Source organism: Helicoverpa zea, chromosome 9 (genome assembly GCF_022581195.2).
Source record: "Helicoverpa zea isolate HzStark_Cry1AcR chromosome 9, ilHelZeax1.1, whole genome shotgun sequence".
Lineage (NCBI taxonomy): Eukaryota > Metazoa > Arthropoda > Insecta > Lepidoptera > Noctuidae > Helicoverpa > Helicoverpa zea.
In genome coordinates, this window is record NC_061460.1 from 10,069,662 (window position 1) to 10,095,256 (window position 25,595).

General features: G+C 37.9%; 2 protein-coding genes across 3 annotated transcripts in view; one reads left to right on the forward strand and one right to left on the reverse strand.

The window, feature by feature from the left end:
- Positions 1 to 2,105, forward strand: part of LOC124632903 — a 41,383-nt gene extending 39,278 nt beyond the window's left edge. Inside the window, exons 6-7 of one of the 2 annotated variants that reach the window (XM_047167912.1) lie at positions 931 to 1,096; positions 1,871 to 2,105. In XM_047167912.1, the coding sequence (XP_047023868.1) occupies positions 931 to 1,096; positions 1,871 to 1,974 (270 nt within the window). In that variant the 3' untranslated portion in view covers positions 1,975 to 2,105. Of the gene's footprint in view, positions 1 to 9; positions 176 to 930; positions 1,097 to 1,870 lie in introns of both variants that reach the window. The other variant, XM_047167911.1, reaches the window with a different exon arrangement.
- Positions 2,106 to 3,685: 1,580 nt separating this feature from the next.
- On the reverse strand, positions 3,686 to 17,258 carry LOC124632899 (Usher syndrome type-1G protein homolog). The gene is made up of 9 exons (XM_047167909.1): positions 16,893 to 17,258; positions 13,223 to 13,366; positions 10,449 to 10,670; positions 9,033 to 9,259; positions 7,933 to 8,102; positions 6,519 to 6,694; positions 5,602 to 5,721; positions 5,143 to 5,276; positions 3,686 to 4,740 (listed from the first exon to the last, which is right to left on the reverse strand). Exons 1-9 carry the CDS (start codon positions 16,913 to 16,915, stop codon positions 4,469 to 4,471), a joined length of 1,488 nt encoding a protein of 495 aa, XP_047023865.1. The 5' UTR covers positions 16,916 to 17,258; the 3' UTR covers positions 3,686 to 4,468.
- Between the last annotated feature and the right edge of the window lie 8,337 nt (positions 17,259 to 25,595).

Below are 25,595 nucleotides of genomic sequence, written 5' to 3' on the forward strand. Positions count from 1 at the left end.
CAACACCAGGTACTAAAAGACAACTCTTCGATCTGGTACGACTGGTCGTACATCCTCGCCTGGCTGTCTGTCGGCGTTTCCTTTGGCAGCTCCATTTTATTCTTCTCCGCCGCCATTTACCTGAGCAAGGAAAAAAGGCGGGAACAGCAGAATAACGTGCAGTACATAATGCCAGGTTAGACCGCCATCTTGAGCGGCCATCTTGTTACGCTTGGCGGGAATAAGACTAAAATCTTTTGTATATTTTCTACGATTTCCCTCTGATGATGTTGTTACAAATGTTTGTAAGTGTTTTGTAAGGCGTGTGGTTTAATTAGGTACTTTGATTTTCGAAAATGTTAGTAGTTTGATTCATGTTTTTTTTTATTGATTGTAAGTTATATAATAAATGAATTAATGTTAGTACCGAATCATACGCATTACACTTCACTAGACAGTAAATCATCAATAACTTAGTTGATAAGAACATTCGGATAAGTATCTCATACTAACAAAAAGCTTTTTCTCTTTTTTTCATGTTTCTATGAACCTTGGCTACTGCGTATAACTTCGCGACTGCGACCGGTCGTTTAACGCATATCAATGTAACTGGCTATCTCATAATATCTGGTTTACGCCAAACGCAATACTAACTCGCTTACGGACGAATTTATTAACATTGGTGCTGTAAATATTGGAAAAATAACTATATTTTGAACGAATAAAATTTTATTCTCAACTTAAAACCTACTACTGTACATAACCAACTTGAATTTATTCACACACACAAAAACATATGAAATTAATTGGCAAAAATAAAATCCCGGTATAATTTCCAATCACATGTAAAAACACACACACTCAAACCCTCACTACCTCACACATACACACACACAAACTCACCTGTATTTCACACACGCACACACTCGCAACCCCGGCGGTATAAACCAGATATTACGTGAGAAGACCCGCGTATGGTACGACTGGTCGTACATGGTCGCTTGGTGCGGCGTGGGCCTGTCACTGATGTCCGCCATCTTGTTCTCGTCGGCGGCCATTTGCTTGCGCGGCGAGCGGGAGCGGGAGGAGGCGCTTAACATGCAGTACCTCATGCCCGGTATGCTTGGATAATCATTTCATACGATCATACGTTTTATTTCGTTGTAGAAATAGAATAGGAACTTGAAAAGGCAGCCATATTACCTACCACACGCTACGTAGCCTTTGACGAATGTCAATGTCTATCTCATTTTGGCATGACTTTATTATCAAGACGTAATTAAGAGTTCCAGTGCTCAGAGTGCAGTGTCAAAAATCCTTAATGTTAATTTTAAGTGCATAACTAAGCGAACATTGAAGAAAAACAACATTATTATTCACGGTAGTTGCAAGGCCTTGCCTTTAGAATACACAGATACATACTCACCACATCAGAATTCAAGCTTTGACTTCATTATTACATCATTTGAAAATACTGATCTCATCAAGACATTAATCACACGATTTTAAAATAAATTAACTTATAATCAAAGAATGCAACATTGAAAAATATTGCTTGTGGCAACACAAATACTAGACTAATGATTTCTTTTGTAAATATTTTTTTCATTTTAAACAGGGTGAATGTGCATGAGCGGTTGTAGTTTTTTTGTCTATGTATAAAGATTTTTTAAATAGGTACATATTTTTATTTCAAGACACAGAAAAGTGTTTAATTAAATAAAAATAGAGATTTCCGAATTATCCGAGACTTGTAATAAAAAACTTATTGAATTATTATTTAAAACAGAAAATAAGGATCAATTTAGCAAACTACTGAGAACATAAAAATATTTTGTTTGCCTGAAATGATCTGCCATATTACTAATATTATTTTTTGATGTGTTCACAGTGTACCCCCAGAAGCAGCAATACGCGTATGCAGGCTACCCGCCTCCTCAAGCGTACCCGGGCCCCTACTACCACGGGTCCCAGTACGGCCCCTACAACTACTGAGCCTGTGACCAGATGAGGGACCTCGTGGCGGCGCACTTCGCCAACGCCCCCGCCCCGCAGGCACCCGCGCGCAACCCCTCCCCGCCCCACGCCCCCGCCCCCTCCCTGCCCTCCTCCCTCGAGACGTACAACTCCCACCGTAAGATCAAGCGGCCCAAGCTCGGCGGGCGCCAGGTGTACCGGCCCGTGCGGCGCCACACGCTGTCGCGCATCGACGAGGCGCCGGGCGCCACTCGGCCGCGCTCCAAGAGCCTGCAGCACTCCGCCGACTTCTCGTCCACGCGGCCCATCCTGCGCTCGCGCTCCAACATCTCGGCCGACACCAGCCGCAGCGTGCCCGTGTGCAACCAGAGCCAGGACGTGCAGCCGCAGGTGGAGGGCCCCAGCCCGCAGTACGCGGAGCCCGAGCGCTCCGACTCCTCGTCGTACGAGCGGCCCGCCTCCATGACGGACCTGCCCATCATGGTGCCGCTGGACCCCGCCACCGGCGCCTACATCCCCTACCCGGAGTACACGTACTACCGCGACGACGGCTGTCGGCTGGCGCGCTACAGGCAGTACAACAAGTCAAGGAAATACTCCTCCAAACATAGTAATTTATATTTAGCGTTTATGTATTAAACCCGCGCGGGTGTAGGTGTATTACGAAACATAATTGAAAAGCAATGGTTACGAGTTTCGATTATTGCCGTACAGTGTATGACGCCACAACCCATGAATTTTATTTTTGAAAAGTTTGCGTTCTTGTCTTCCAAACATTCATACACTGTTTTTTTATAAATGGGTGGCCCGAATCTGGTTGAGAGAATATTCTTCAGACTATTGGCACATTTACCTCTGAGCGGCGGCGCTCGGCCTCGATGGAACAGGCAGTAGGCAGTAGAGGACGACATGACGACATCGAGCCGCGTCGCCGCGCCGCGCACGGCTACGCGAAACTCTGACGCCACTGACTCTTAACGTTTCCATGCGACATTACGAACAATCTCTGCTACGAATTTTAGATAACTGTATTGTAACAATGTATTGGGAGAGACGCTGTAATTAGGAGTAAGTAAGTGAACACTCCGCCATAATATACAGAAATAAAACAAATTCTTTTAGTACCTAAGTTAAAATCTAAGAATTTAAATGATTTTTGGATTCATAATTATAGTTTTTTTTATAAAATTCGACTTATTTACTCTGATCAAATAAATATATCCGAAAGTATTGTGCCTTCTATCTTATAAATATTGCTCATTTGTACTGTTAAACATATCTTAATCTAATTTAATGTAGGACTAGTAGATAAAGGTATTTTGTACACAAACTTTATAATGCAAGGTAGGTGTATTCAGGATAGTAAGAAGAAATATGGTATATTTCCCCTTGATATATCTTCATTTCTTTCGTGTAGAACAATTATATAGTATTTTTGTTTGTGTTTTGTTTGTCAAATTATGAAAACCGTCCTTTTCGTATGGAGATACGCTAGCATAATGGTGTTTCTATGGAATTTTGTATTTAATTTCCTTAGTCAAAATCGAGGTATCGTACCAACTAGTTAGCTCAGGACTATTTGTACATTAATCAGTGTAGGTTATGCATTACAATAAATAAATGATAGATTATATTTTTAATTGTATTTAAAACTTCCTTAATAAAACAATTGGAAAAAATATTGTGTTTCTCTAATAATTTCTTAAACCTGTTCAATAAAACAAAAGTATATTTCATAAAAATGTATATTCAAAAACTGTACAAAAATATTTAATATGGCGATTGGACGTAACACTGGATGGAATGATATCGAACATTTACTATCACATTTCATGAGGAATAATAAACATTATTTCATTTTAATAAGAAAAATTATAATTCAAGAAAATATTATGAAATATATATAAAAGGCTATGATTAAAAAATATGTTGGTATGAAGTACACAGGTAATATTTTGTTTGTAATGCAAACAATTTTATATTTTTTTATTTTAACCACACTTTCAACTTATTCCTAACGTTCTATGAACGAAATACCAACTTGTTTTAGGCATTTGTAGCATCAGTATTTTTTGGATAAGATACATAATACCTAATAGCACTCAAAACGTAAGAAATGATCATAATACTCATATAAATAATGTGCAAAAATGGGCAGAAATAAGAATTGTGAACTTTATAAATACTTAGCTACAGGAAAGCTAAAGTACCACGGCCGATGTATCAGCTATTTCAAACATCATGCATGGGCAATAGTCGATTGTGGGCTTCGGAAGGCCCGAATTAATTTGACGAGAACTGTAACTTTGCGAGTTTGAAGTTAGTCGAATGCATAAGATCTACAGCTTAACCAAACATTTAAATACTGAATTTAAATATCTGATTATGTTGCTCATACCAAAAAATATCGTCTTTACTATATCATAGACACATTTGTAACCACAACAAATTCCAAAAATTCTACCATTTCATAAAAAAAATTAAGCACACATTTTTTTCACCTGCCTACCAATCATATAGCTGTATCTATCATAGGTCCCGGGTGCGATAAAGCCTGTTTTCTCTCCTGAACAGCTGTGACCAGTTTCCTGTAAGGTCCTAGAGGGAGTCCTAAGGTCTTCATGTCACTTTCAGTGAGCAGCATGAGAGCGTCGAGGTCAATTTGTTCGTCCTTGAACTTCTGTACGTATTGGGAGAGACCCCAGGCTGTGAGAAAACGTTCGAGGGATGCGTACCCTGATTCCTCGGCCTCTGCTTCCTCGTCTGATGTTATTGTTGAGCTCTCTGGAAAGGTGAAGTTGGTATTTGTGAGATATAAAAGGAAACATTGTTTTTCTTGATGTAATAACAATGTTGTTTATTGAGATAGCAAAATCTTTTAGCAGGCAGATAAATTTTAAAATATTTTCTGGCCGGTATCCACTTTAGTTCTTTCTGGAAACCAATGTGTCACCAAGTCAATGGTGAACTATCTTCCAGTCCATATTATTGAATCTATCCTAACTTTAAAGAGCTGATGGGCTTGTTTGTTTGCTCAAACGCGCTAATTTCAGAAGCTACTGAACTATTAGTCCACTTATCGAAATAGGCTACTTCTTAATCGGGTTTGCGAAGTATTTCCGCCGGTATTTAGGTGACACCGCGACCAAACAGCTAGTGTATTATAAAATACGTGGTATTAGTTACCCGACTGCGCAGAGGTCCACTCGGCCGGCTGGTAGGCATGCCTGGCTGCAAGGGAGCCGGCTGAGCCGATGGAGAGGTCCTCGCCCGGCGCCGCGCCGCCGCCCAGAGCACTTAGAGTGGCTGTTATTGAACGTCTGCAAATAATAATACTTCAGGTTAATATTACCAAAAAAAGTTTACTGTGAAAAAGGAACATACAGGACCCCAATATTATGTAAGGACTTTATACTGTCGAAGATATTGCAGGAATATTCAGATTTATTTGTGTGTGTCTGCGACTGTGATTAATTGGGCCGGTTCTCGAAGAAGGCTGGTACCAATATATGACTTGACGGTTAAGAGTCACGGTCATTTTGAGTCATTCATTAGAAATCAAGCCCACATCACTATGTTACCTGCCACACAGATCCTATTTCTTTCAAATAAGTTTGATGTACATATTATGTTCTAAGTTCTTACCTGAAGGCGACGCTACCGAAGCCGGGTCGTTCGAATATGCTAGCAGGCTCCTGCAACATCACTTCTTGTCCGATACCACTGTCTTCGTTCACTGCCGCAAAGTCTGGCTGGCTTGCAGACCTAAAGGAAAAGGAATATTTTTGTGCTTATGTAATTTTTTTTCTTACTATTTATATATATTTGTGCGAGTTTTTCCACTTCTGCATTCTCTTAGTATGTAATTTTATTTATAGAACTTATTATATTATTTATTATAAAAAATACAATAGGTAGACAACAGAATGCAAGTAGAAAAACTCGCAGAAGTAAAACGTGTTAGGAGCAATTTTCAAAATAGCCACCATTTGATTTTTTGTTACATTTGAACTGGATTATATCGGGTGTGTCGTTCATAATCACATTAAATTCTATCACATGTACTTCATGATATTCTATAGCGAATTGTAAAAAAATAATATAATCCATTCAGTGGTTTAGCCACAGGACTCATTTTTCGTTTTCATAATTTACAACATCATGTGTAAAGCAGAGATAAAGTTAGGAGTATCGAATGTTTTGCTCAGTTGACAGCTGTCAGTTTTCAAGGGAGAATTTCAGTTGTTTGTAATGATTGACTTCTATATGTGTTCTAATTTTCGCACATTTTTATTCTATTTACTTTGTTTGAAAAATGCATTTTTTTATTTTCACGCATTTTTCTTTTTTCTTGGTGTTAATCGACATATTAACCAGTATATTAACGCATTTCATTTAATGTGATTATGAACGACACACCCGATATATAGGTATTTTTAAATTCGATTTGAAAAAACTCTAACAAGCACTTTAGCAAGAAAATGGCACAGTTATAGGTACTAAAGAAAAAAATCTACAGTAGGTATATACTTAGGTACTATAGTTAAAACTTCAACACATACCTGGTAAGTGGTTTCTTCTGCACCGGCTCAGGATGCTGTTCCGCAAACACGTCGGATACGTTGCCCCTCGCCTGAGGACCAGCTCCGAAGGTGCCCACATACATGACCTCCGAGTCACGCCGCACCCCGCTCAGGGACGTGACGGATCGACGACCAGTCGTCTCTATTTCTCCAACCTATGTGGTAAATGCCGTTGGTTTTGAAAGTTATTTCAACGGTAGTTACTGTTATATTTATTTAGCAAAGTATGAACTATTGCTGTGGTTTTACACTAGCATATTTTGCCGTGCGTACTTATAACAGTAAGCCCTCGCTTGCTTGGGCGTCAAACTCAATTTAAAGTTGCCTGCAAAACAGGACTTTTGAACATAAAAAAATACAAAAACATCCCCCAAAACGCCCACTCTTCACCGCTTCCTTTGTGTTTTGGCTGGGAAGAAGAATCAGGGTTGGAGTGTAGCACCCTTTGCTACACACTAACCAGAATCAGTGCAGCAAACTCCCCAGCAGCAGTCATTGCTCAAACCGCAATGATCAATAGCGTTTATTTATTTATTTACAAGGCACACCAACAACTTATTTACAAATACTTTCGCATATTTAAGTTTACAATTGTAATAAGTCCTGCGTAAATATGTTAATTACAGGTGCGCACAACGCTCAAATTAAATTGCAATCAATTAGCGTTGATTTCAACAAGCATTTGTTTCGATGTACAAGACCAAGCGAATTATTCGCTAGTGTGAAATCACTCTTGGAGTATTTTTTGGTTGTTTGTGTAGTGATGGAAGTGTTAATTGGATTGGGACTTGTTAACTGTATTTAGTGTGATAATCTTAAAATGTAATGTGTATCTAGTTACGTAAATCCAGCTATTACATACTAGGCTATTGGTCTAATTCTAATTCGAATAAATAAGAATGACAACAATTGTATGAACATAAGCTTGGCCCTTAGACCTCTTCTACAATAAAACACTGACCGGACTTAGATGTTTACGATGGAGGTAACTAAATAGATGCGGAAATAAATCAGTAGATAGGTAATAGTTATCGCAGCAGTAATTTAGACGAGCTACGTCTAAGGCCTCGGCCTCGAATTTTGCGGGCAGCGGCGCGGCAGCGGCGGCGGCGCGGGAGCGGCAGGACCTTACGCGTATAATCAAATGGACCGGCCCTCGAATACAGCGGCGCGGGAGCGGGCAACGAGCGGTGCACTCGGTGACCGCCCGCGCCGCCGCCGCTGCCGCCCCGCTGCCCGCAAAATTCGAGGCAGCCCGCTGATGTGCCCCGCTACTAAAATTTCTGTGCGTCTTGCACCGTAGTCGCGTCATTTCAGCTTAGACGAGCACTACTCCCGGATAAAACCAGGGGCAAAAGTAAATAGGCACATTTCTCTAAGAAGATGACCTCACCTTGAAGTCATCAGTGGGCACATTAGCTCCGCTGCGTCCCACAGTGTTGTTCCTCAGCTTGCTGGCGAGCGCCTTCTTGTAGACGGCGCCGCGGCCTCGGGCGCCGGAGTTCACGGTGCCTACCAGTGCACTGTATGTAGGCCGAGGCTGTTCGTCGGCTAGAAGATTACCTGGAATTGTTTTTAAGGGTTTGATTAAAACAGAGAACTAATAGAGCACTGCCTAAGATAAGCGTGTTTAAGCGAACAAAAAACTCTTCAGCTTTATAATATGACAGCGTTTTGACACTGGTGGATTTTCCGCTTGGGTTTTTCGAGCGACACCGCTCGGCTGCTACCAGTGTCGCCTTTTTGTACTGGCAGCTGTCAATTGTTTCCTGTCGTACGTATACGCGTGAAAGCCCTTACGGAGCCTTTGACGTCGCTCGGAAAATCCGCCAGTGTGAAAAGGCTGTTTATATAGCAGTTATTCTTTCAATTTATTTTGTCTGCATCACAACATTAGCCTAATATTCCAATGTATGTCTTATCTTTACGCCTTCGAAATACATTTGTGACGTATTATACGACGACGCTGTAAAACGATGTTAGATGCTATTTCAGATTAGAACAAATAATGTAGGATTTTAGCTATCAGTGATACCAATGTAGGAGGAAATTAAATACCGTATCGAATCCTATATCAAATATTATCAGCAATAAATAAATAAATTGTTCATTACGTATTGTCATCGTCTGTGTTAAAGTACACGTACCTTATATCAGATGGTTGATTGAAAACTATAGGATCAAAATGTGCCGAAAAATATGATATTTCAATTACGTCTGATTTACAAGTAAAATGATTTAAAGTAAGTACTTATTGGTACACACTGGGTTTCAGAAGGAACATGCCAGGTTCTAGTCAGTAAAAGTCTGACACACAATGGGCTTCACTCACTCCGTCATGCTCGCTGCAGTCATTTTTACCCCACTGCCAAGAAGGGCAGGCAAAACATGACGGTTTTCGCACGTATCTTGCTCCTACCAACTTTTTGAGTCCACCATCGCCATACGCTAACGGACTCTTTATTTCGAAAATAAAGTGACGTGATTACTTACCATGGCTAGTAGACCTAGTCATCTTCTGCTTAAGAGCCCACAGCACATTGCTAGGCCGATGCGGCATGGTGTGAACTTCTTCCACATAACCCTGATCCCACTCCTTGGCTAACTTCTTCATTTCCTTCTCGGCTATCAGGTCAGCCTTACTCTGCCGTTTCTGGTATTGCTTGTGGGATTTCTCGTAGTCCTTCTTCGCTTTTTCTTTTAGGGATTTGGCTTTTTTTCTGGAATTTGAGATTTTGATGGGTTAAAGTTGGTGTTAATGTCATTAGTTGTTTTTTTTAGGAAAGTAGCTTTCATGAAGGACTGGCCTTAGTTAAGACCTAATACGATTCAATTACATGCTTAATAACTGTCTGTTTCCCGCAGTTCCATTCGCGTCACAAGCGAACAACTTTCCACCACCGGATAAGTAGTACCTAATGTCTTGTCTTAAATTCTAGAAGACTGTGTTAAAACATTTAAATCAGTTGGTAGTTTGATGTAGGTATTCTTGAACCAACTGTTCAACCTATCTATGTTGATATAATTGTTCTACGTAACATTACACAACTCTTACACCATGAGATAGCAATTAGCCCAATTCGCGAAGAAATCGCGCGTGTAATGATGGGAACGCTTGCACAACCACTATTACAAACTGTAACACGTTAGATTATGTTGCTCGTAAAATATTTACGCAGATATTAAGGAAATAATTAATTTGTATCATGCCATGTGTTAAGTTGAAAGTTTAGCTCTTTATGTAATTTCTTACAATTACTCGAATAAGAGATGAAAATGAGAGAAAATTGTGCTAAGTGCTACATAAGCGGTCGAGTTATCACATCTCATTTATTTTGCTTTCTCAAAATATATGATTGTCTTATTCGCGTAGAAATCATCATCCTCCGAGCCTTTTCCCAATCATGTTGGGGTCGGCTTCCAGTCTAAACGGATTCAGCTGAGTACCAGTGCTTTACAAGAAGCGACTGCCTATCTGACCTCCTCAACCCAGTAACCCGGGCAACCCGATACCCCTTGGTTAGACTGGTGTCAGACTTTCTGGCTTCTGACTACCCGTAACGACTGCCAAGGATGTTCACTGACAGCCGGGACCTACAGTTTAACGTGCCATCCGAAACACAGTCAATGGTGTCTAAGATATACTTAGAAAGTACATACAAACTTAGAAAAGTTGCATTGGTACTTGCCTGACCTGGGATCGAACCCGTGCCCTCATACTTGAGGTTGGTCCTTTACCCACTAAGCCACCACGACTTCACGAATTCTTAAAATATTACGCGTAGAAATAGTAGCCTGAAATATATTATTGTCAAAATAATTTTGCATCCATGGACACTTATGAGGTTTTCATTTTCAAAAAACCACTCCGATCATTAGTTATTATTACCGAAACAAAAATCAACGTACTTATCATTATTCTCCAGTTTAGCAGTAGCCTGGTCGAGATACCGCAGAATATCGTCCCTGCCATTAATGGCGGCCAACTCTTGCGCAGTGTGGCCGTCGACATCCATCGCGAACACATTGGCGCCAAAGTTGATGAGGAAAGTGACACATTCCTTGTGGCCTCGGGCTGCCGCTAGATGGAGCGCTGTGTTGCCGAAGTAATCCGCTTTGTCGGGTTCTCCTCTAGAAAGAAAACATTTGGTATAAAAAAACGTCACATAGTTATATGACCCCTAATTTGGGGGATTGAAATGATAGTGTAACGAAATTTCATTTAGGGGCTGGTTTTAAGGAGCTTTAAGTAAAGAGTCCCATACTTATGTGGTAATTTAGGTGATGCATAATGCAGTTTCACCCAACTCAAAAAATCTCGCAAAACTTTTAAGCTGGACTCCACAAACTTTTGCGAAAACTGTACCGATAGGAGCTTTCTTCCTATCGTAGTTTGAAAAGGCGCTCATTTATCGTTATCCCAAATGCCGACCGACCGAAACCAGAGGCCCTTTAGAGAAGATATGAAGAACCTACTAAAAGGTTTTATTGGATTCACAATTAACTTCATATTAAACTTGGCTAACAATTGACAAACAATTTAGTCTGCAGTATGCAGATATTCTAATAGGTAAGTATCTATGTAGCAACATTTTGTTGTTCTCTTGAAAATTTGAGTTGATTTTCCCCTGCATAATCTCCATGAGTTAACTAGGTCATTGATGATTGTGACTGAGCATATATCATATCATAACATGATGGTTTTGAAATCTATATCATTGTGCTGTAGATATTTGCACTTTCAAATTATATGTACCTAGGTAATTGCGTCCGCGTCACAAAGTAGTGGACTTGGATAAATAGTGAAAGTAATGATTTGTGGATCACTGTCAATTGTACTCGAATTGTTCTGAAATGTCGTGTTTTGTGACTAATGGTGTGGTTATAACGGTGGCTACCACTTCAAAAGTGCATTATGTGAATGCCCAAATATTTTCGTTTGTGAGTTTAGTTTGTAAAAACTGAAATCTGTACTGAGCAAGTATCCATAGAACCGTTTCAATTTCATTGCGAGTCACATCAAAGAATGCACTCCACAGAGAGATTTATCGGCAAACAAGCATTTCAGTAGTAGGTAAAATTAAAAACCTAGGTATATTAGACTATTATATTATATATTCTGAATGAAATTGATGAACCATGAACACATAAAAGGTTACCAGTTGCTAACTTGCTTGGAATGTAATTCGCGCTCATTTCGAAAAGGACAAATGTGGAACACAGTTATTAACTGTACCGTCTGTATGGTGGTACATTTAAATGTACCAGTCAACATTGCGACACGTCCACAGATCGACACATTTTTGGTTTTGACACATTGACAGAACCAAAATTCTTAAATCAACGAAAATTGTTGACGATACATAAATTGATCATCTTTAGATTCTAACTATTTCATCTAATAGAAAAGTAGCTCGGAGCATATCTACTAATAAAACTCTTTAGCAATGAAAATCAACACTCCACATAATGCATTGAACGAGATCTGATGAGAATAACCACAGAAGCGCAGACGCAGATCCTCCGGCTATTCATATAACATCTTATAAAGGCTAATGAAGCGATTCTCTTCATATTTTTTACGTAATATAATCCGTAACATTGTATAATGTTGCGTTGGCGAGCAAACAATGCGTGAAAGCGACAGTGACTGATACTACATTGTTCTCAAGCAGGCATTATACTAATAAAATGTGAGGAAAAGAAAATTGTATTAAAAGCAAGAGTGGATAGGATCGGATGTCTGTGTATTCCTCTTTGAAGAACAATATTGTTGTAATTATTATAATTTTGAAACATTAATTATATCCAATTAAATGCAAGACTTCTTTGCTGGTAGCTTAGCTGGTAGCTTAGCAAGCTTAGCTGGTCTCAATCCATCCTAAAGTTGTTTGAAGGAGATCGCTCTTAGCGATAAGACCGCCCATGTCACCTACTTTAACTAGATTAAGATCAAAAATCTATCTATCTGGTAACAATACTAAAAATAAGGAGTATGGGCTAAGTTCACCAGTATATTAAACTATCTCTTCTACAATGCTTTTATTGTTTGTAATAAACGAATTAAAGATAAAATTAAAACCTCAATGATGCAATAAACCTGAAAAGAAATATCATTGTAAACACACCCCTGTCAAAATTTACGGGGACTAACATATTAACAAGTAGCCAGTCATGCCTACGTGACAACAGTTAGGCTATTAAAATAATCACCGTCTATAACAAACTTAATTGTTACTATAAATTAAACTTTATCTGCACGTAATATTGAATTACAACGTGCGTAGATTAGCGTAGGGCTTTCGTATGATATTGTTTTGTTAGATTAATTGTATCGTTTGTCTGTCGGCTGATCGCGAAGTTGAGGATGAAATAACAAAAAGTTAGGTTCTGATAAAGTAAATAAATAGTTGTATACTCTGTCTTTGGGATTCTTTACTCTACATTATCGTCTAAGACGTTTAATTGTTTCCTTATTTATTGGCCCTCCAACAAAGAGTAAACACAACACAGTCTTAAACTAGTACATAGCAATCTAGCATGTGTGCATATTCCTTCAATTATAGAAAACCACATCACGTTTTCTTGATATCAGTATCATATTTTCTATTCTATTCATTCACCAAAACATCTCAGACTACCAGAATGTTCTCCACAGACCAACCACAGAAGTTCTAACTCACCCTCTGCCACATAGCAGTCGTAAAGCGTCGATGTGTCCCTCGAAGGCAGCCCAGAGTGTGGGCGTCATGCCCGACTCATCCTTATTGTTGCATTCTTTGCGAGTAGCCTCCCGTAGCACCTCTAGCAGGCCGTCTTTGGCTGCTCTGGAAGGTAACAAGAATGTATTAGTATTTCAGGTTTCCGGGCCAAGACCTGAGTCCAACATCCGGATTTGTGAAAATGCTGTAGAAACTTTATAGTGGGCTATGACCTACTATCCTTATTTGATCGGAGTCCCTCCCATAGAAGGACTTTCCTAAGAATTATTTGTGAAGCGAACGAAGAATTTCATTCCATTTCAAGATTATGTAGAATTTTCATAAAGCAGCTTCATGACACCTTTTGATTTTTTATTATAAATAGGCACTGGGTGTTTTTTTTTCAAGCTTTTCAACCACGCGACACACATACAATTTTATTAGGCCCAATACCAGTGTTACTCACATCTAGGATTAACATTTTTGTTTTATCTGCAGATTATTTTGTTTTAATCCGAAACATTAATTCATTTAAAAGTCTATACTTGCCCCGTAGCCCTATTAGTATTTCCATCCTTTTTGTTAGTAGAAAAAAAGATACCATGTGAGGTAAATTTCCCTGTCAGTTTCTGGTAGTTTCGTAACTCTGTTGCTTTTGATCAATTATTGCATGATTATAATTAATAGTGCAGTAGGTAAGAGTAATCGAGTCATTTAGAAGTAATCTGTTTATGGCTTTAAGTTGATTTTACAACTCTGGATAATCCTACTAGCTTTGCGGTAATGGTTGGAAGTTAAATTGAGGTAAATATTGTAGCTAGCATCAAATCACAAGCATCTCGTCTAGGTCCTTAACCTGATACAGATAGCGAGTTAAAATTGGATATAAAAGATATTTCAAGACTGGAATTTTGCTTTCTTTTGTTACTTACTTTTAATTCCTTGTTTGCATGCGGTATGATAATACCATATTAATTATTGAGATTTTTGTACCAATTTGATATACTGGTACCTAACATTGAATTTTAGCTAAACACGATGTCAGTGACCTTTCCCATATTGGTTCGTCACCCAGCAACCTAACACCTGTATGTCACCCACAATCGATACGATGATAACAGCAACATTACAAAGGATTATCAGCTTTATACAGGCTTTAATAGGTGTGACAATAGCGTGTTATAGTTTTGGCACAATGAGGGCTAAGTACCCTCGACCGTGGTGTTCGAGGAAGCGTGAAGGTGGTACAGTATGTCATGTCACGTGGTTGGTTTATTGTTTAGTTCTAAAACAGGAAGGCGTACTTAAAACATTGCTAAGAATTTATGTTTGCAAACATTTTTTTCGTATATGCAGGGTCGTAGCAATAAACGCGGATTAAAGTTACGCCAGGAATACCACATAGTAAAACTAGGAATGACTTCACTCTAGGAGGATATTGTTTACGAGATCTTTAAACTGTTAGTAAATAACTATTACATAGTAAGCACAGCTTTTAAATTTAACGTACGATGTAGGTATCACCTTTTCAGATCTCAAGAAAGGAGTGTCATAGAGCGGATGATCCGCTAACCAAGTTATTGCTAGACACTACAGGAAATACTTAATGCTAACTTCAAACAAAGATGATGGACAGTAGCTAATGTGTACGTTTAGAATCTAAACGTTTATATGAAACAAATCAAATACGTAGCTATAGATAGTTGAAGACGTTTACAAAACAAGAGCTCTTAAGACAATACAAAGATGTATATGTGTATTTGTGTCATGTTTAACATTCTTCTCGTAGCAGGTATTATTTATATTAGTACTAGTTTCCGTTAGCCTCCTGCGTCCTGGTTGAAGTAGTCCGAACACCCGGATAAAAGTTGCCAAAAGCATATCTCGTTAAACAAGAAGAAGCAAGGAAACAAAACAACTCCAGCTTTATATTATACATTCAGATAACGGAATCCAGTTACCTCTTAGGTAGCCTTGCCCCTGACGAACAGTCTCATTTGACAACGATACGAATTGCTGACTTCCCGTGACTGTCAAAGATCTTCAAATGACAGCCGGAACTAATGGCTTAATGGTTTCAGAGGCAAGCAGAGAACTTTGTACCTACGATACGGTTTGTTTCACCAGCTGGGACAAATACGTACGGTTATACGAGCTGTAGTCAATAAGAGCCATGAACCTCTTTCATGTTCACGGAACATGATCCGGAATTCCGTTTGTTCAGTTTAGCCGCACTTCCCCGTTCCGTATTAGTTGGAACGTGTACTTAATTCATGGAACGGGAGGAGACATGGTCGGGTTGACACCACACGTTGCTCATATGTAGTTCAATGTCCCGAATTAGCGGCTTTTGTGGTGACGAATTCGCTTGTTTTATGATGACGAATGTGCTGCGGATATGGTGACGGGAATTACGTTCAGCGGTCGTGGTTTATTTGTGCAAGGAAAATTGTGATGGGAGCATCGAGGCATGGGAGCAAAATCTGTGAATGAGTAGGTACAGCTGTTACCTTCTAATATATTTGCTTACCTTCCGAATTTAGTAATTAGATGACAGTCGTGCAGTTTTGTTTTTTTTTACTTTGTCAAAAATACGTGTACCCAACGAAGATACCCAAGGTAAAATATGTATGAATCAATTGAATGGTTTCATAACCCCTTAATTATTTATCGTCATACGGATTCTGATCCGGTTTTCTTTTTCTTAATAATCCTTAATAAATTCCTTTATTTGGAACTTAAGAAAATACGCTTATCGCTGTTTCAACATTAACAGACATTTGTATTAGTTAAAGTTGAGGCGACTTTCGCCCGCCCCGCTCATGACCAAGTCCGATCCATTTTGCCAACATGTAATAATATTAAACAATAATTTTACCTATTTACATAGTAGCATTGATAACGCCTTGTTATCGCGATAATCTCCGACTTTATTCAATGGATATTTTACAGAGCGTAATGTTAAAATAATTTGACATCGTGTTTCGACAGTTCGTTGAAGAATTAGGAAAGATATAGGTAAGGTACCTACATTTTTAATTACCGGCAGAAACAATGGTGATTTTATCAACAGATAAAATATCTACAGACAGATAATGTTTAATATAGGATACGAAAACATTGCGATTATTCATTTTTCTATTTTTTGTTCCTGATGCATGTAATTTCGTGGGTTCACGGAGAGTACCTAACGTCCATAGACAAAAGTTCCTCGTAACATTTTACTTAGTTAGGAAAAGACAGTAAGTATCTAAAAATGGCAATTAAAACTTCGTGCAATATCAGAGCATCTACGTAGCATTACTTAATTAAATAAATACTCGATATAACGAACCATTTATAAATGTTTAGAAAAGCGTAAAAACAGTAATTATTTCGGACAATAAGTTATTTTAATTATGATTGTCATAATTGGACGTTGTTTTTATTCATGAAGATTGTTTACCAACTTTCATTTGTTTATGAATTAGAATTTTATTTTTATATGGATATGAATTATGAAGAATTTAAATTCAGCTATTTTGGTTAATTATCGCAACGATAAACCTACCAATTATTCATCGATTATTACCGAATGTTATCGGAAATACCTTTATGTTGCGATATCTTATCGTGATTGCACGAAACACTAGATTGTCCTGTTTTTACTTACTTATGAAACCTGTCCGTGGTCATTTTTGTACTTTTTCACTGCACTGGTACCACAAACACCTCACAACGACCGCACGAAAGTTTGTTCAACTCATTTTGAACAGATTGCTACAGTTTAGAACCGCGAAATTGATAAGCTGAGAAAGTTTGCAGTTTTGTCACACTTCACACCTTGGCGAATTGTCTTTATAAACTGACATAACTTAATAGATTTAATTCTATAAAAATACAATTTTTATGGAGTTTTATTACGAAGTTGTACAATGTTTTTCAATAGCTACGTGTTCTAAAATAATAACAGAAACACCTGTTTCACTCAGGTGAAACACTGACTGTTGTCAAGTTACAAGGCAATACAACACAACTTCAAAAACGTACGCATCGTCAAACATTGAATGAGGAATGTGAATGATCGCACTGAATGAAAGGTACAACAGACGTTCAATGACCTCACAGGGCATAATGATATTAGCGACATCTAGCGGCGAGAGGATTATTTACAAAGTGCGATCTGTTGTCGAGTAGCGAAACTATTGAATATTGTAATTAGTTTTGTTGTCAGCTCACAAATATAGATGGCAGTACGTAACATCATCATTCATGATTTCATGTTCAGATTAGAAGTTTTATTAATTTTAATTGTTTCAAATTGATATTTTGTTCAGGTGTTTCTCTGTTTGAAAAAATTAAGTTTAGTGTTTCGTTTTACTTTTTTGTCGGATTAACCAGCAACTCGCGAAGAAACTGCTTTTCTTTACCCAAATATCGCCAGGGTAGGAAGACACTATATCTCCATGCCAAATTTTATTTAAATCAGTCCAGCCGTTTTAGCGTGTTTTGCAAGTATCAGTATAGATAAGGAAAGTACATAAATTATTGTAAGGCTAGTACAGAGGATCCCTACCTGTAGTTCTTATTCATTGTAGTTTTGCTGTATAATAATTCACGCAGAACTGCTTAGTAGGTAGGTACCTACGTAAAATTATTCTACTAAAACTAAAAGGTGTCCCCATATCTGTTCAGATCTGTTCAAGCTGCTATTTATTCGATTAAAACACCAAAACTATTGCTGAAAAGCCAATCATAGCATGACTAGAAGTTAACAATTTACCATCAACTCGAATCAAAAACCATTAGAGCTAGGAACATTAAAAGCATTATACATGTGTGCGTGTGATTAATAATAACAGCCGAGTGATACGTATTAGAATATAATACCTTCCATTATCATTAAATGTGCCGCAAAAAGCTTACCTTAAAGTGAATTATTGTGTGTATAATCTCAAGTGGCGGATAAATTATCGTTCGCACGATATGACTGTGCTTACCTTATCTAGTGTAACTATTTTTAGAGGGTTCATAGATATCTAGCAGATTAGTAAAAATGTTATTGAGTACTTGGAAAATGGTTTCCCTGTTCCCTTTAATGAAACACTTAATAAAAATTGATATTATGAATAAATAATGGTAACCTAGTTTAGTCATTTCTAGCTAATAGTAATAAAATAGTGAACGTCATGACAGATAGATAATGGTAGGTACAAGGTACTAAAGCTTTTCCATGACTTGTCAAAACAAACGTGGTTACGTTGGCGAAAATTAAAAAAAAAAACTCTATTTGTCATGTACTAACATTATGTAGGTACCTACCTATGCAAAAAGAGGCCACAAGAGAAACAATAAAGGCAAGCGCGGATCCAGCCCTCAAAAAAGGTTGTGGTCACAGCTACTAGAAAATCGGCTAAGTACCTACAAATCGGAGCATGAACATGCTCATTAACAATCATGCAAGTCGTTTATGAACTTTTGAATTAAACTATTTTCTTTTTTCTGAGCATCAGGACTTTGGCATTAGGAATGAAAATAAACTTAGGAGGAAGTCGGTCCCGATTTAAAAAATATACCGGGAGCAATTATTGCTAAAGCATCCCTATGTATGGAAAGATTGTGAGTAGTATTTTTTTTGCGCGAGCGTAGCAAGCCGGAAAATTTGTAGATTTTGTTGTAGGTACCAAGTTATAAAACCAAAAGCGAAGACGCAGAATATAAGCGTATAAAGTTTTTGAGTTCTGTGCCACAAATTACCTAAAGAAATTATAAAAAAATACTGTGTAATTAAGAAGCTGTGAGCGTAGCGAGCGCAAAATTTTGGAATCTTGGAACACGAAATCACTCAAACAATTGAAAAAAGTAACTTCCGAGGGAAAAAACCGCGAGCGTAGCGAGCGCGAAATTTTTTTTGAGTTTTGGAACAAAACAGTACCAAAACAACTAAAAAATTTAAAATTGTGCCTATTGTAAATAATAATAATTGTATGGTAATAGACAGCTGTGTTGCTGGGAAGTTTGTTCTTCACCGCTTCTTCTTAACCAGAAAGTGCTGAAAGAGGGCGTTATGGGGGTGCTATCCTCTTCTACTTTTAAATTTTAACTTAAACGAACGTTTTCTACATTGGACTCAAATCACCGCAAAGTGAAGAAGCCGCGAATTTTTTGAGTTTTGGGACACAAAAGTACCTCAAAAACTAAAGCTGTTAGAAAAAAAATATGGTGACCTCGAATTAGTAAACAGCAGTCAGAAAATTAAATGCAACAAAAAAAGTCTTATTTTGTTCCCTTGTGTTATGATCAGCCTATCGATTTCAAAAGACCGTAAAAGTGTGAGGTCACAAGTCTAATAAGGGTGTGGGCATGCCCATCGTGCCCACAACGGTGGATCCGCCCTTGAATAAAGGAGGAGTTCTTCATAATCAGATTAGTACCGAATTTAATTACAAAGTCATTTATTTTTCGTATTTTCATTTGATCTTCAGTTCTTCTCTTTCAACTTCTGAACGTTGACTCACGAATAAGCCTACAACCACTACCAAGTAGCTACTACATTTTAAACACATGATGAACCAACTACAGCGCTCGTCAAAAATCTATGCCACTCTGAAGTTAGCTATCTGACGCGATGCGAAGAGCAGTAGTGTTTTGTTTTTACCATAGTGAAGTCAATAATAGCTAAGCAGGTGAAAGGGGGGCGTTTTGGGGGTGCTGTCCTTTTGTAAATTTGACATGAAAAAGTGCTAAAAACGAGCCTACTTTCAATAAACGTTTTTGACTTTGACTTTGACTTTGTCTTCGCAACAGCAGAGCTTCTTGACGAGAACTGTAGGTACGCTACAAAAGTGTATGTTTACAGTTGCACAGAGATTTGTCGATTTGGTAAAGTGTGGATCCTGTGTGAGCGCAACAATTGAGCAACGAACTATTCCTGGCGAGACCACACTGCAACAAACACTCACTTTATTACTTCCTTTATCCTCAGTTGTTTAACTGTTATGTTAGTGCGGTAGCTTTCATAATACCTTGCTATTGACATAAAATAGGCACTTCAAGTAAAGGTATGGTTGCTACTAGTTATTATTTCAAAGTGTGCAGTGTGATTTTGCATAGGTATTCTAGAAATGTTTGTATATGCAAGGCTGCGAGCCTGAGATTCGTATGCAAGTACCTATGTAACATTTTTCGATTACGCAAATATTTTTTGTTTTACACCAGCTGTTTTACCCAATTCCAGCGACAGCCAGCTAGTTAGAAATACTGATGCATTTAATCACACACAGCTAAATGCTGTGTTAAAACTGATTTATCGTTAATACGACCGACAGAAAGACATATTCAGACCGACAAAATCAACTCATGTTTGCAGCCATTCGCAGTTGATTCCGTCTTGCTGGTTGCAACTTTGATATCTTATTTCTTTCAAAACTAAATTATAAACATCACTTACATGTACTATTCAGTCCTAATGAGCTATTCCCACTCATATGTCAATTTGTTGAACTATGCCACTGTAGACCGGCAGCTAATTTAGGTCATCTGTGGACTAATTTACAGCTAACCCACTCTCGATCGTTATTGCTCGTTTGATATAGGACATGTGCTTGTAATTAGGCATTGTGGCTTGAAATCAGGATGTAAAAGTTCGAAAATAAAATACCTACTATCCCTTAATATTATTATCTAGCTGCATTTTTTCGTCATTTTTACAAAGTCAACTTGGTCCATTTGTATTTTTGTAGGCTGATGGAAAAGCTGAAACTTCAAAAAATAATATCTACTTAACTGGTATGGTAGATGAGCAGATCTTAATTTCTTCTTGCTTCTGCCTTCCTTAAGGGTTGGGACAGCGGTTACGAGTAACTCATATTAGGATCAAGGGAGATCTGGTACTTACATCAGTTTTTAAATAAAACATCCAGATAAGTAGGTACCTAGGTATAGATATTTTTTCTTTTACCAAGGATATTTTCGACTCAACGACGTCAATGTAACGGATAACGCGTGTAAACCATTAAATGTATCACTAAAATAACATTAGCAGCATTTAGGTAGTTAAGCAGTGGTTTGCAACAGAGCTATCGGACACACGATATTGATTGGCGAACAGTGTGATTAAACCATCGCTTATCTTAAAAGCTTTATACTTTAATTATAAGCTGGCGGCTCCACTAACAATTATCTATCACAATCTGTCGTAATAATAATATCTTTTACCAAAATTGTGTATAAGCCGCTAATTGCTCAGCGGGCAAATATTTGTCATCCATTACGCGTTATCATTAATGTATTTCGCGTGTAGTGTGTGCATAACGTACAATCTAACGCACTTGCAGGTCATAATCATATCGCATTGATTGCCGCACTTGTGCCCGACGACCACGCTTGATAGCTTTGTTACGACCTCGAAATTGATTATTTATTTTATAGTTTTGTAGCTTCTGCTTTGTCTAGCTTGCAATTTCATTTTTAGATTTCTTTCTCAGAAGATTTAATACAATGAATGACGGCAAAACAATACCAATAATTTAAGAACGTAACTCCGCCGTCCGTTAAGTGTGCGCGACATTTTTCAGCGTCAATTCATGCGGCCTTTCCCGGCGACTTTCCACCTAAATCACGGGTTCGCTGCAAAAAAATCAAGATGTCTGCCACGAGCGAGACGCAATCACCCGATGGATCGGCGGGAGCTGCGCAGAATTTTAAACTCCGAACGAACATTGTATTTTTATAAGTTCTGTATTTGAAATTATTTGTTTGTTGCCAGTGACGAGAAGGTTGAGGTTTTTTATGTTAAAAAAATTTCATATGAAAGTCAAGTTTGGAGTGATTAAATTCATTAGGAACTTATAAAATATATTTTCAGTGTGATTAAATAATGTGTGTCCATCCATGCAGCCGTATTTATAAGTACCTAAGGTAAATGGCTGAAACAACGTTTTATTATTGTGTGAAAGATTTTAAATTACTATTATTTTAATCACTTATTCCTCTTATGCCGCAATAAGAAATAAATGACAGTCTGTTCAGCAATGACGAATAAACTCTTTCAATTGCGCAATTTTAATTCTTTAGATGTTTTTAATTTTATTTTAAATTATTTCGTAATTTCTAAATTAAGTTATAATAATTTATTAGGTGCTCCTTATTTAGATTGACTGTATATTATGTGCCGGCATTATGTTTGAGCATTGCACATGCGAGTACCTATTATACAAACTGAATACCATTCAGTCATTCAGGATCTTTTGTATGTTTTATGAAAGCAGTGTTATTTCATCACTTTTGAATATACAGTAAGTACCTTTTTAAAAAGTGGTCATTATTCATTAGAGTAAGTGACCACTACAACTGTTGAATCATGCTCATCCACGCTAAATGAGCAAAACCACAAAATGCGAAAATGGCGATGGCCGCTTCACCATTATATTGATTTCGACGCCATTAACACGAACCGGAAATTAAAAAGAAATAAAAACATATTGCTTTCCCGCGCGCACCGAACTTCACCCAATTTGTACACGTTCTGTTTTCGAACAAGCGATTTTTTCTCGCGCCAAAACGGCGTAATCGCATTTGGATGCATTCAAAATTAAGCATAAAACAGCGGTAATAAAAACTAAAATATTATAACCAGAAATTCACCAAAAATCATTATAAAACGTTGGCAGCTAGGTGTAATATGGGGTAGGTAGATTTTATTTGGCATGCCATTATTGTCAGCGTGATATGATTATTATATTATCGGGCGATAAACGGGCATAAAAAAGATATATCGGGGCGAGGCAATCATCTCGAGCTGGGATTATGACGTTATTACAGTGTATCATGTGGATTTATTGAGAACGTTCTGGACTAATTAGATTTGCGAGAGGGATATGAGTTACGTTTGCAGTAAATCACCGGCTTTGGTTGCTCTAGGAAGGTCTGTAGCCAGATGTAGTACAGATGTTGCTGTTTAGTGGTTGTTGTGAGATGGGTAATGAGGTCTAGACGCTAGAATATATTCTAATGTTTTGAATACGTGCTTATGAATAAAAACCTAAGTACCTTTGTTCTAAAAATATCAAACATCTACGTAAGACGACGAAGGTTTACCATATCTAAATTAGTAGGTGACTTAATTGATCTGGGAACCTAAAAGATTAGCAGATATAAATTTAAAATCAATAGAAAATACTTATGTACCTAGTATCAAGATTGTAAGGCAAATAAAAGTATCTTTTAAAATAATCCTCTCGTAAAAAATCTCGGTCATTTTATTTCACTAGAAAAACTTGCTAGTAGAATGAAATTTTCGAGGGTTGAAACTCTTCGGGTGTTTGTAATCTGTGGCTCTTAACAGACAATGTGTTTCCGCCACTTAACTGTTAGTGTGGCAACACCATTAATTTTATCATTATACTTCCTAAAAGGAGGTGACAAGGCTGAAAAGCTCATGCAGGAATATTAAGCTAAATTGCTGTTGGTAAGAAGGAAATGAGAATTATTTTTGGAGATAAAAATATTGTTTCATTCATAAAGAAGATAATCTAGTACTTACCTAAGACAAGCAAAAAACATTCTCTGGAAATGCTTCTAAGATTCTTTAATTTTCTATGTTATCTTTGGGGATATATTAGAGCGGTTACGAATAAATATTTTCTTACACCACGAAAACCATTCCTTCCAGATTCAAATTACATAAATTCTTACCAGCCAGTCCGTATCAATTTGTGTTCGCATTACAAGCGTCGCATGAAGGCGATAACATCGTCATTACGTTTCGAATTCGAATGAAATTCTAACGTAACATTTAACGCCTTCGGCAATTGTTAGCAGCCGCCGCGAGGTGGCGCTGCCGGTCCGGAAGTCGGCAGGAAATGGCCACTAATGGCGGCCACAGGAAGCGCCGCCATTACGCCACTAGTGCTGCTCAAATAATTACATAGACAATGTTTATTTTGCAATATAGGTAAGTTGTGGATAAATAGAGGGAGAAAAAATTGTCACTTGGGTGATCTTGTTACTTACTTATCGCAACATCTACAGCTAACAATTAAACGCTAAAGAAAATTAGCCTGAAAATAAAATGACCAACGTAAAAGCAAACTGTTCCATTCTTTTTTGCTTTGCCTTTTTGCTACGGCCAAAAGTTGCGTTTCAATTCATTCAGTAACAGACCTCCGAAAAAAATAGCTAGACCCATGCTTCAGAAATAGTTGTAATTACCGCTTCATAAATACGTAAGTATTCTTACCAATACATCTACAAACCACATGAACACACATTCTTAGTTCAAACCACGAGTTATAAATAAGGAACGCTGACAATTTTCATCCTCAAAGTTCGCGTGGTCCGACAAACTTGGCCGATAAATCGTGACCAGTCCAAGTGAAAAAGAGTCGGGACTCCGCCCGTAACGAGTTTCAAATTGGAAAATCTACTTAAGAGTCCCAAGTTTGCGGGAGTTTGCCAGTCTGGTCCGGTCTTGTTTACTTAATTTTATCTTACGTGTGTTTGTTCATGATAATGTTCGTAGTTTTTTTGTTGTGAGGTTTCTATGAATAGGAGAAAATGTAGATACTAGACTACTACAATAATATTGTGCAATTATTTTGTGCTATAAATTATTTTTACCGACGATATTAACCCTAACCGCTATTTTGCACAATATCATAATTATGCGCAATTTCATTGACCATCTAGAGAGGGCCTTAGGTTTGATGCCATGGACAGTCTGTGTAAGTAAATATGTGGTACCCATTACCGATAAATTAACATAAAAGACACTGAAGAATAGTTTAATATCTCTGTCTTCACTTGTACATTAAAATGATCGATTCCCATTGTAACTACATCTACAAAAAAGCCGGATAACAATAATTAAAAGCCTATCACACAAAGTAAGTATTACTTAGTAGACTAAGCTGGTAGTTAATCACGCAGCGCATTAACCGCGTCTGTCATCACCGCGCCGCCATTGTTCTCAGAACCTCGCAATTTCCCCACACTATATATAACAATACACCTTAGAGCATTTTTACTACTGGAAACGCCGTTGCTATATATACCTTTCCGACTGCAAAACAAGGCTTCACATCAGCCGTTTTTGTCGTCCTACTGCAGGGCACAAGCCTCCAATCGCACAGGTAAGGGTTGGGCGTTAATCACCACGCTTTTCTTCGTCCTGGTTTTCTCGAGTTTTTTTTTTAATTTACCTATTCAGTATTGGTGAAACAAGGCTTATATTTAATGTTGTAGGTACCCACGGCAAGGTTATGCTTAGATATGTTTGCCAATTTTGTCGCAAACGTGCGTAATTATTTGAGTGTCATTGTATGAGTGAGGTTGTTGTTTTCTCGAATCCTATGCGTAAATTAGCGACTTTCCCGCA

What these genes read in the sequence shown, in the direction of transcription:
- LOC124632899 (XM_047167909.1), bottom strand. Translation starts at nt 16,915, where the DNA reads ATGACCACGGACAGGTTTCATAA. An exon ending in CAGAAGAAACCACTTACCAG is followed by an intron (nt 5,722 to 6,518) that starts GTATGTGTTGAA and finishes CTTTTCCTTTAG; the next exon opens with GTCTGCAAGCCAGCCAGACT. An exon ending in GTGGACCTCTGCGCAGTCGG is followed by an intron (nt 4,741 to 5,142) that starts GTAACTAATACC and finishes TCACCTTTCCAG; the next exon opens with AGAGCTCAACAATAACATCA.